Consider the following 13,089-nt stretch of genomic DNA (forward strand, 5'->3'; position numbering starts at 1 on the left):
TTCTTTATGCTGCTTGGAGGTAGAGAGAAGAAATTTTAATGAGAAAGCAGAGCCTCTCTTTCTAGAACCAAGTCAAGAGGAATAGTCATGTATTTCTTAGTATATAAGAAATACATAATTTTTTAAGGGTTAAATACCTAATACCCTCATTGGGTTTAGAAACTTTATTTTTATCCTTCTGGGGTTTCATTTTTATAACAGGACCCCCCTAGAGTTTTGATAAAGGACCAACTTAATTCATCCATTAATTGACCATTAGTTGACCGTTAAGACTAACACGTGGACCAATCAGATGTTGACATGTGGCACCTAGTAATTTTTTTTTTTAATTAAAAAAAAATGTATTTAAAAAAAAAAGGAAAAAAATTGGAGGTGGCTTTTTATTTTTTTTAAATACATTTTTTTATTTTTATTTTTTAAAATTAAATAAGTGCCACGTGTCAACATCTGATTGGTCCACGTGTCAGTCTTAACGGTCAACTAACGGATGGACTAAGTTGGTCCTTTATCAAAACCCTAAGGGAGTTCTGTGATAAAAATAAAACCCCATAAGAGTAAAAATAAAGTTCCTAAACCTCAAAAGGTATTAAGTATTTAACCCATTTTTTAATTAGTACATAAAAATTACATGATTTATATATATATATATGCGCGCGCTCTCTTTTTCACATAGTCAAGGAACACCTACCATTTTTAATCTTTGAACAATGAGTTGTGAACCTTGTTGAACTATAAACAGTAGAAATGGTTGGCATACGCAAAGAAAATCCAAATAACATGCGTTATCCCACCCAAAGTCTTGTCTTAAGGCTCTAATCTAAATATCTAATCACAAATTTGATGTAATTTTTTTCTAAACCATAGAATGGAAGAATCATTTGATGTATTAGTTTAATTTTCACAAAGAGTGCTACTGCTATACAGTCAAGGCAGAAAACTCATGTTTTCTGCCTTCCACTCAAATGCTGCCACCTCATATTATTTCAACATATAAAATAAGCTTGGTTTTACAGGATAATAACCCAAACAACTTCTGCTAAAAAAAAACCCAAATAGCAAACTTCACCCGAGAAGCTTGGTTTCACGCCGATTTCAAGCGATTTTAGGCTATTTTGACTTCCAACAGTGGGCTGCTGGGCAGTGGGTGCAGGGGAACGGCTTGCTGGTCTGGGGAATGGCGTGCTGGGCGGGGGCGGTGGGAATGGACTGCTGGGAGGGGGCGGTGGGAACGGCCTACTGGGCGGTGGGTAGCTCGTGGGTAGAGGGCAGCTGGTGGGTAGGGGGCAGCCGATGGGCAGGGGTTTTTTATAAGAGAGCCGGTGGGTTTTTGGGTTTCATTTTAAGAGCAGAGGGTGGTATATTTTGGTGTGGGTAAGTTCATTTTGTAACTTAAAATAAGCTGATTTGTCATCTTCTGGTTGGTGGGCGTAAATTTGGCCATTTATGCCATGACCGAACGGAAGATATTCCCTTTCACAAATTGAGTTATGATATACAATTTAATGGGTTCAAGTTCATTTTCCATTGAATTTGTAACTACGACGCGTCGTTCTCCCTCTTTATTTTTCAATTTTGCAAATCTATTGTAGTATGGTCCTTGTATTGCATCAAGGGTGATGGCGTAATTTTGCCTAAAAAATCTAAAAAAAGGAAAAAGCGCTTCCTCATTTTGAAACGCCCCGCGCGAACCAAAAGAATGAAAAAAGAACTTACCGCGCGAGCCAAACACGTCCAAAATTTTCAGGCTAAAATCATCGCAACCGTCGATCTACGAGCCCGCGCGAAAGCCATTCAAGGGCTTAAACAGTCGCCAAGTCACCAATCCGCAGAACAACCGAATCTCCGCAAGTTACAACCCACCTCAGCCGTCGATTCAGTCATTCCCTAAAAAAAACAATCCAACGGTCCGTCCATACACGCCAAGTCATCAATCCGCGTGAAACCCCCTTTGTCCAATAGAAGCCCACTTCTCCTATCTATATAAACGCTTCCCCAACCCCTTCAATCTTCACGCAACCATTAACTTAGCGAATCTCTTTTACTTCGACTCTCTCCTTTTGCCCTTACCCACTCAGAAATTTCCGATGGCCCCCAAAGGTGAGAAGAAGCCCGCCGAGAAGAAGCCGGCCGAGGAGAAGAAGACCACGGTAGCAGAGAAGGCGCCGGCCGAGAAGAAGCCGAAAGCCGGGAAGAAGCTGCCGAAGGAAGGCGGAGCCGGTGCGACAGACAAGAAGAAGAAGAGAACGAAGAAGAGCGTGGAGACTTACAAGATCTACATCTTCAAGGTGCTTAAGCAGGTGCACCCTGACATCGGTATCTCTAGCAAGGCCATGGGCATTATGAATAGCTTTATCAACGATATCTTTGAGAAGCTCGCCCAGGAGTCCTCCAGGCTAGCCAGGTACAACAAGAAGCCCACAATTACCTCCCGGGAGATCCAGACCGCTGTACGCCTTGTGCTGCCCGGTGAGCTTGCCAAGCACGCCGTTTCTGAGGGGACCAAGGCCGTCACCAAGTTTACCAGCTCTTAAGGACTTTCTATCTAGGGTTAGGGTTAGGGTTAGGGTGTAATTTCAGTTTCATGCACTTTTTTTTTGTGGTTTTTATTTGGTTTTGTATGTGAAGAAGATGGATCTCCTCGATCCGGGTTGTGTATGTTGGAAATGAAATGGAATATTTTTTTTGTTAAAATATTTGTGTTTTGTGCAATTTTAATGTGAATTTATTGGCCTGGATTGGATTTACCCCAATTGATGGTTTCTAATTTGTTACCTTATATACCTAAGGTGTTTGAAAAAACGTCACTTTGATGGTGTTGCTATGTTCTGGTTGAATCTCTGTGAACTGGGTTTTGCTTACTGTGTGGAATTTGTGGATAAGAAGTGAAGTAGTGGTGGAAAACTGAATTATGCCGAGGGTTACGGTCTTAGAGTTGGGATGAAAGTCCGGCTGTGATGCTTTAGGGGTTTTAGGGTTTTAGGGTTTCAGAGTTACCATAACCCTGAGGGTTAGGGTTTTTCCCAATTGATAATTTCTGATTCGTTACCTTAAATCCCTGAGGTGTTTGAACAAACGTCGATTTTGTGGTGTTGCGGTGTTCTGGCTAAAAAGAAATTGTCATGGGCAAAAATTCTCTTTGTAAACTGGGTTTTTGGTGGCGGTGTGGAAGTTGAAGATGAGAAGTGTATTTGGGTTCTCTTTGGCATTTGAATGGGGTTAGGGTTTATGCTGAGGGTTATGGTTTCAGAGTTTCTGGTGGTGTTCTCTTGTAGAATGAAATTCCTACCCACAAACGGTTTTTTCCTACCACGCTGGCTTATAACTGAAACAGTTAAAGGAGGCCCTTCTCTTCCTGGGCTGATAAACACTGCTATAAATCTTCTTTTTCTTCTCACAATTCACAGCTGGGAACCTCTATCTAAACAAACTCTTGAATTCGTTTTTGGCTCTGTTTTTGGGGCTTCTTCCCATATACATGCCCATTCTAACTTTGCAGCTACAACGTTTTCTTGAATCTACTTCCTCACAAGGCTTCAAGTTTCAAAGCTCCTTGAGCAATAACTTTCCAAATGGAGAGGCTTGAATACGATCAAACTCCTGACAATAAGTTCTTCTTGTGCCGTTTATGCCGTAACCACATTGCCTTGGCGCACTACTTTATTTGCAGTGTAATAACTCTCTCCCTCTCTCTTAGTTCTGCAGGGTTTCCTTGGATAGTGTTGAACTAGTGTTTGGAGATGCTGCTCTGGGTTCTTGCTATATGATGTAGTTTCTGTTATCTTGAACTACCTCAATTTCCAAGAGTTCATCAACATTGTAATCTAACTTTTAAAATCATATCCTGATTATTTTGCATCCTGATATCTCTAAGGAGAAAGAAAAAGATTATGTTATAATGCAATCAATATTGTTATTATTTCCAACTCCATCTAGCAACTTGTTCACTGTAAATCCTGTTTCTTGTTTCCTGTGTCATGCATAAATCATTGTCTACAAAATATCCTATTTCATAGTTTGCGATCCATTTTGCAGGCTGAACGCTTGAGCGTCTTTGATAAAGTGTAAGATATTATTCAAACTTCGTCCAATCCAATTGATCTTTGTATTTTGATCACCAAAGTGCTGTTCATTTATCTTGAAACATATGATGTTCGATCTGTGGATCGTCCAAGATACACATAAAACTTAGAGAGCTTTTCTCCATTTTTTATACTTCTGTGCATTTGTATTCTCATTCTATTCGAGAGTAATCTGGGGTTTCTTTGTATCATGGGAACTATTTTGTCTAATTCTTGTAGCACTTTAGAAAAGGGAAGAAATGTGTTGTAAAGAAATTGTGATGTAGTGTGGCATAGTGAGAAGCTGAATCTACAAACACAATAACTCACAACTCTTCCACAAATTCAAGAAAAATCAAGGAATTGCATAAAAACTGAAGAAAAATCACTGTTTGAGTGTTTCTTATTGAGAAAACAAAAAAACATATCAACAGGTCAGCCAGCCCTGACAAGAAAAATTACTAAACAACCTTATCTGAAGTTTGATCAGACATTAAGTTGGATTGATCCAAGTTTCTGAAAGAGATTTTCGTATTTCTATTGACGACCTGTTTTGACCTAGTAAATATTAGAATTGAGAAATTTTAGTGAAAAACAAAATTGTAACCCTTTCAATAAGCTTTCTAAAGCCACTAAGCTTTCCTCCATATGATGTCAAATTAATCATAAGATTTGATCTGCTCATAAACTGTATCAAATTGAAATTGTCATCAAGCCTCGAAGTCCATTGCATTTTCATCTTCAATTTTTTCCTATTTCAATTTATAATTAAAAGTTATGAATTGTTTGAGACGATGTAGTGTCAACGTGGTGATTGACAAACCTGCAAATGATAAGAAGTTTGAAAATAGCAAAGTGGCGGATGTCTTTTGTATGCAATGCAATAGGCTCTTGGGAGGAAAATATGTAAATCTCTATATATTTTTCTTTTGAGATTCTTCAGTTTCATGAAGTGACTGCAGAGCTCCTAACTGATTCTTCATGTTCATTGTTCAGGTTGAAGTTGAACAACCCCTCGGGGCAATCAGAGAAGGAACAATTTTCATTCCTCAGTAAGTTTTCAACATCATCATTATGACACTGGTTTGTATACAAGGCAGTTGCACAGACAAATTTGAAAAATTTGTGGGCAGGAAGAACCTCCTGTTTTGGAACGGAACAGAGGTAGTTGATGCGACGACCTATCAACACATAAATGAGCACAGATCAGAGAGTTCAACTTCATCTTCCTGAAATTCAATGAACATGAAATCACTACAGCAGCACTGAGTTCTTCTCCTAGTGTTCTTTTTGGTCTTTTATTACCATCCTTTTTTTTTTTTTTTTTCTCATTCTAGTTTGGTGATTAACTTTGATAATTGATGCTCACAGTACTCTTAAAAATTTAGATGAGATATCAAAATTGTTGATGGGTCCAGGAGATGTCAAAATTGTTGCTTCCTCCTTCAATTAAGATGACTTGAATGAGATGGATGGGAATCTGCCTTGTTACAAGTTTTAGCCTTTTTTTTTTGCTTCAATTAAGGAGGAAAGAGTCCATAAAGTGGACCAGCAGCTGTTTGCTTTTGCTTGCCCACAAATTTTCTACTTGTTGGTTTAACAAAATTGCCCAAACCGGTACAAACAATTCACAGCAAGCATCTCTTTCCTATCAATCTTGAGGTCCTCAATTTGGATGGTTTCCCAGTTCTGTGATGCTAGAGCATGGTACTAGGAACATTAAATCGCTCACAATACTTGGCCAAGCGATGGCCAGTCTCCTCAATACTCTCCGTTGGATGGAATCCGAGTTTGGGAAGCTCTATCCCTGTAATCCTTAGCTTTGGAGGTCTCCAGCTCTTTTTGAGAGTTGATGGATCAGAATTGGCCAATGGAAACCATATTGGATGCCAAAGACTTGTTGCTTTCTCTGCTACTTTACAAATCATTTTGGCAGCAAAGAATAGAGAGATCCTCTTGAAAGGGAAGGCTGAAAGATAAACTTTGTAAGCTTTCAGTATCTCAAAAGCTGAGATCCTTTTGGAAACTATGGAACTATAGAAAATTTGAGCTCCTAGGAAGGAACTTACTAGCTTCCTCTAACCCTCTCCTAAATTGTAGCAACACAAATTCACTATCACTAAAAATGTTCTGAGCCAAATTGGGTTGGAAAACATCATAGTCACCACAGGAACAACAACTTTTGAAAAAGAACTCCTACCAATACCATAATCCCCACCACCACCACTGCTTGCAGAAAAAGCATGTTTCTGACTGAGAGCATTAGTTGAAAAGATCTGGGTATTGATTAGAATTGGTTGAAAAGATCAGATATCCACCAGTTTACGTAAGAAGTAGCAGAGAACTCTCAAATGTGGAACAGAAAGATGGAGCTGAAACTGATGAGATTACTGATACCTCTGTCTCATGCAATTCTCATTTGGCCTTTTCTGGAGTAGTTTTGAATACAGTAGAGTTGTTGAAATCACAATTAATATGTTTGAAATTGAATCGAATAGACAAAATATTAAGAAGTACGTTGAAATTGAATCGAATGACTAAAGAGGATGTTCAAATGTTTTGACTCGTCAACGGATTCAACTACTCCCCTTCTCAACCATTGTATTTGTAATGTCAATTGATGGGTGTATTTGTATTTGTAATGTCAAGAACAAAAAAACAAAATTAAAAAAAAAAATTAATGGGTGTATTTGTAATGTCAATTGATGTTGTAATGTTGTTAAATTCTCCTCTATGATTTAAATTGATCAATTAAATTATAACGGTTGTCACAATTTTTGTAGCAAAATATCAAATTAATAATCTGTGACCTCTGTTCCTGACAGAGCAATCTGCATGCATGCGCAGTAAAGCAAGCAATTTGGTGCACGTTTGCCAACTCCCCACAAACTGTTTAGTTCCCGCCATGTTGGCATTTAACTGAAACAGTTAAATGAGGATTGATAAGCTATAAATCTTCTTCTTCTTCTTCTTTCTGATCTTCTTCTCACAATTCTCATGCAAAGACTCAGAGCAACATTTCTTGAACTACTTTTTTTTTTTTTCATAACACTTGAAAGTTTCAGAGCTCTTTGAAATGGGGAGGCTCTTTCTCATTGATTACGATCAAACTCCCGACACTAAGTTCTATCTGTGCCGTACATGCCATGCCCATATTTCGTTGGCCACAAACTTACTTTTCAGTGTAACAAATCAGTCTCTCTCTCTCTCTCTGTTGATTATTATTTCTTTTCTTTTCAGTTTTTCATATCAAAGAAAGTGCATTTGTTACCTTAATGCTTCTCCGTTTTCTTGGATTCTGTTATACATTCAAAGAAAATTCGTTTTTGAGACTCTTTTTGTGAATTTGATTGTTCTTGGGATATGCTTTGAAGATATATATATATATATACTTCGTTTCTTTTTACTTACAATCGTTCTGCATTGCATATTGCAGTCTATTCCCGACAATGAAATCTACTTTGGAAAAGCGTAAGATATTATCAAACTTCATTCAATGCATTTAATCTTCTTCTTCTTCTTCTTCTTCTTCTTCTTCTTCTTCTTTTTTTTTCTTCTTTTTTCTTGACTTGTTGTTTGAGATATTAATGCAGTGTCAACCTGGTAATTGACGGTCCGGAACATTATCGGAGGGTTGGTGAAGAGATAGAGGCAGACGTGAATTGCAACAAATGCTTGGGTTACTTGGGCTGGAAATATGTAAATCTCTATTTAATTTTCTTTACAGATTTCTTTCTGACTAACTTCACACAACTCCTGATGATCACTGATTCTTTATGTTCAGGTTGAAGATGAAAATGAACCCATGGCATGGAAATACGCAGGAACTTTACTCTTTATGTAAGTTCTAAACCTCGTTATAAGAGTGGAATACGGTTGAAATAACGTAGCAGTGAAAATAATCTTTATAACTTTTTTTTCTTTTTACAGATCAAAATACTAATTTTTTACTGTCACGTCCTCTTAAGATACAGTTGGATATTTGGAATTTTGATACAAGAAATTGTGAGCAGGGATAAGCTCCTGGTGTGGAATGGAGAAGAGGTAGCGGATGCAGACACGGAGGACGAAATCACAATTAATATTATTGATTAAGTTTGATGAGATATTGTCAAAACTTTTGGTTGTGTTTTTTTTTTTTTCTTTCTTTCTTTCTTTTTTCAAGGAATTTATGCATTAATTTGCAAGCTCTCTAAAATTTTAAAACTAGTTTAGAACTTGTCTTGGTAACCATTATTGGCAAATAACTTGATTACTTGAGTAATGTTAGAAGTCATTGTGTGTCTCACTATGTCATTCCAAGAATGACGTGGTTTTTAAAATCACTATTGGGTTTATGATTGATCATTATTAAATTTTGATCAACTAGTGACTTTAAAAGTCATCTCATTCTTAGAGTGACACAAAATGAACTTTTAGAATTACTCAAATAACTCCACTCTCCAAATTTCGTTTGAAATCTTTGACCGCTTGACGTTTATTTAATGACAAAAAAATATAGCCAAATTTTGATGTAAAATTATGTTTAAAGGTATAAAAGTAGTACTCTAGTAATTATTAAAAGTACGTAAGATAATTTGGGGTCGTTACAAAATGTGTTTCTTATAATAATAAAATAAAAAAAAACATAAAAATGTAAAATGAAAAAAAATCACACTCTCCTCAAACTACCACCCAATTGACATTAATGTTCCCCCTCTTCCAAAACTACTAAAAAAATTGGCAATATCCCCCCAAGGCCAACAAAAAGACAAAAATATCATAAATTTTTGTCAAAAGGACAAAAATACCTCTATCAATTTGAATTTTTTTTTTTTCGGATTTTTTTCTTAAAAAAATGATTTTTTTTTAATTCACTTTTTTTTTTCCTTTTTTGTTTTTAATTATTTTTAAATATAATTTTTATTTTTATTTAGGGTATTTTTGTCATAATGAGTGAATACTGACAATTATTTGTAGTTTGAAAAGACATTGTTGTAGTTAAAAATTTGAGATGACATTTTGAGTTTTGTGGTAGTTTGAGGGGGTATATTAATTTTTCCCCAAAAAAATTAAGGCACCATTTGGCAACCCCTTCTCCTTGACACTGTTCACACTCCATTTTTCCAAAAAATCAACATCAAAATATTTTCATTTTTTTTTTCACTTTTTATATCACATCATTTACTTTTTATTACTATTTAAATAAAAAAATACTATAAAACAAAACTTCTCACTTTTCAATACAAAAAATTCAAAACTTTATATTATATCAATCCACATCAACTATAATAACAAAGGCATAAGGGTTTGCCAAACACACCCTAAGGGCAGTTTACCACACCCAAATTAGCCACATGAGATGGCCGAACCACATCCAAAAATTTGAGGATAGTTTGGCCACCCCCTATAGTCAATTTAGGATGGTCCGACCACCTCTAAATGTTTTATATATATATATACATTATCTTAGAGTTTTTATTATTAAAAAGGTTAAATACTTTTTGCCTTATGTACGTGGTTTAACAACTTTATTTTTTGCTTTCAGTTTCATTTTGTATCACAAATGACATGTCGATAATAACTAAAAACGGATATAATACTTAAGTCAAACTTCCATTAAAAATTTGACAGAAATTCACGCCAGCACCCTTTAAAAAGCAACATGTGTTCATATGCCTAATTAATTAAAAATAAAAATAAAAAAATTTAAAACTAAAATTATTAAAAAATTAAAAAAGAAAAAAGAAAAATGTGTAGACAAAATGCCACCCCATTTTGCCCTAAGGGGTGGCCAGAGCCATCCCGATTGCCCTGTGGTGGTTTTGGGCACCCGAGCCGGTCTTATGAAATAAGGTCGAGCCTTTCCTTGGGTATGCATATCTTCATGTCTGTCAACTGAGGGAGATAATATTTTTGCCTTTGCTGCACCATTGATTGATATTACTTGGAGTCTTGACTGCCACGAGATTAACTGAAACAGTTAAATGAGAATTGATAAGCTATATATAAATCTTCTATCTTCTTCTTCTTTCTGATCTTCGTCTCACAAGTCTCAAGCAAGCAAAGATTCAGAGCAACATTTCTTGAACTACTTTTTTCGTAACACTTGAAAGTTTCAGAGCTCTCTGAAATGGGGAGGCTCTTTCTCATAAAATACGATGAAACTCCCGACACTGAGTTTTATGTGTGCCGTAGATGCCTTACCCATATTACGTTGGCCACAAACAAAATTGACCATGTAACAAATCTCTCTCTCTCTCTCTCGATCTGTGTTGATTATTATTTTTTTCGTTTCAGTTTTTCATATCAAAGAATTGAAAGTGCATTTGTTACCTTAATGCTTCTCCGTTTTCTTGGATTCTGCTATACATTCAAAGAAAATTCGTTTTTGAGACTGTTTTTGTGAATTTGATTGTTCTTGGGCATTGAGCAGCTTGTGTTTCTTGTTTTTGCGCCTCATGCATAAATCACTGACTATAAAACAAATGGTGAAACGAAGGAGAAATTAATATCGATTCATTTTGCTTACAATCGTTCTGCATTAATTGCATTTTGCAGGTTAATCACGGCAATGAAGCCTCCTTTAAAAAGGCGTAAGATATTATCAAACTTCATTCAATGCATTTAATCTTCTTTCTTTCTTTCTTTCTTTCTTTTTTTTTTATTTGGATTTGGGTGTTTGAGATATTGCAGTGTCAACCTGGTGATTGACGGTCCGGAACATTATCGGAGGATTAATGAAGTACTCGTAGAGGCAGCTGTGAATTGCATCAAATGCTTGGAATACTTGGGCTTTGCCTATGTAAATTAAAATCTCTATTTAATTTTCTTTAGAGATTTCTTTCTGACTGCACAACTCCTGATCACTGACTCTTTATAATGTTCAGGTTAAAGATGCAACAAACCCCACGTCATTCGAACTAGGACTAGTACTTTGTATGTAAGTTCTAATTAAGTCATTATCATGCTTCATTCTATAAATTAGAGAAATACTATTTATTACAGTGTTGAGATGACGTGACAGTGAAAACTAACATTTTTTTTTTTTACAAGTTTTTGTTGATCTAAATACTGATTTTCATTGTCACGTCATCTCAGTTGTACGATAGTCGTCGTATATATAACAGATATATTTGTGGGCAGGGACAATCTCATGTTGTGGAATGGCAGAGATATGGTGGATGCACAAATGTACGACGACCACGACATTCTTTATGATTATATATATGTTGATTAATTAAGTTTGATTTCCACAGTAGTCTATAAAGTTAGATGAGATATTAATTGTCAAAACTTTTGTTGGTGGGTTGTTTTTCATTTGATGGATAATTCGTGAATCTGGATTAAGGCTGTGTCGAATTGTGTTGAAATATTGTATATGGAAGAAAGAGAGCCATTGATGCAATTTCTTCTTGTCTAGAGTATATATATTTTCATACAATTACAATAAAAAATAGTTGCAATTGCGTATCAAATCCTTATGATTGGTGTGATTTGATTACCCTTCTTTTTTTTTTTTTTTTTTTCTAATTTAAAAGGATGGGAAGGGCGACCAGTGTAGTTTTCCCCCTTGGGCGTGACCATCGGAGTTCCAATCCGCTGTGGAATGTCTGGTTTGAGCCATAGCTACTGCCTGGGAATGCGAGCCCGTCACCACAATCCCACCAAAGTGTAAGCCAGTAGAGCCCCTTCATAGTAGCATCTGGTTCACGCATCTACTGCCGCAAGCGGATTCGAACACGTAACCACTAGGATGAAAGGAGTTCTTCTACCAACTCAACTACCACCTTGGTGGTGATTTGATTACCTTATTTGTATTACTTTCACTCCGTACTCTTTAAATTTTCGTTTGAAATCTTTGACTGCTTGAAGTTTATTTAATGACAAAAAATATAGCCAAATTTTGCAATAAAATTATGTTTAAAGGTATAAAAGTAGTGCGCTAGTTATTATTAAAAGTAAGATAATTTGGGGTTACAAAATGTGTCTAAAAAATAAGGGTAGTCAACCACACCCAAATTGGCCATATATATGAGATGGTCGGGCCAAATTCAAAAGTTTGAGATAGTTTGGCCACCCCCTAGAGTGATCCAATCACCTCTAAATTTATATAGCCATTTGTTCAAGCCTATGAATGATAGATGTTACCCCTGGCCTTGTCATTTCCCACTTGATTTGGAGTTTCATTAACATTTGAAAGTAAAAGTATATTGGGTACTTGTCAAAACCACTTGGGTACCAGATGTTTTTTGATAATAAGATTATTATGATCAATTCTTAAGGAAAGCAAGATTTTGGTGTAGTCCATACATCATTTATTCAATGAGTGACCAAAAAATGTTCATTGATCAATTAAATTATAATGATTGTCACAATTTTTCGGATCCGGATCCCCTCTAATTGGGAGAAATTGGAGATTCTCTAATTGTTAATTGTTGCCCTTCATTTTAAATCCAATGGTCTATAAAATCATTTAAACCTCAGTAAAACAAAAGACAGCATTTAATCCCTCGGTTATATAAAAGCAGCTGACATTTTATAGACTATTAAATTTAAAATAAAGGATCACAATTAATAATTAAAGAATCTTTAATTTCTCCTCAATTAGAAGACATATGAATTTCAATTTTTCTACCAAAATAAGAAATTAATAATCTGTGACCTCTGTTTCTGACGGAGATATCTGCATGCATGCAGTACTAATTAAAGCAACCAATCTGGCGGTGCACTTTAATTTGCCAACACCCCACAAACTGTTTAGTTGCCGCCACGTTGGCATTTAACTGAAACAGTTAAATGAGGATTGATAAGCTATAAATCTTCTTCTTCTTCTTCTTTCTGATCTTCTTCTCACAATTCTCATGCAAAGACTCACAGCAACATTTCTTGAACAGTTTGTTTGTTTTTTTTTCTCATAACACTTGAAAGTTTCAGAGCTCTTTGAAATGGGGAGGCTCTTTCTCATTGATTACGATCAAACTCCCGACACTAAGTTTTATGTGTGCCGTAATTGTCGTACGCATATTACGTTGGCCAGAGACTTACTTTT

General features: G+C 35.9%; 1 protein-coding gene across 1 annotated transcript; it reads left to right on the forward strand.

Annotated features, from left to right (window-relative positions):
* Positions 1 to 1,995: 1,995 nt before the first annotated feature.
* On the forward strand, positions 1,996 to 2,691 carry LOC132163704 (probable histone H2B.1). The gene has a single exon (XM_059574075.1). It carries the CDS (start codon positions 2,085 to 2,087, stop codon positions 2,529 to 2,531), a length of 447 nt encoding a protein of 148 aa, XP_059430058.1. The 5' UTR covers positions 1,996 to 2,084; the 3' UTR covers positions 2,532 to 2,691.
* The last annotated feature ends 10,398 nt before the right edge of the window (positions 2,692 to 13,089 follow it).

This window comes from Corylus avellana, chromosome ca10, assembly GCF_901000735.1.
Source record: "Corylus avellana chromosome ca10, CavTom2PMs-1.0".
Taxonomy (NCBI): Eukaryota; Viridiplantae; Streptophyta; class Magnoliopsida; order Fagales; family Betulaceae; genus Corylus; species Corylus avellana.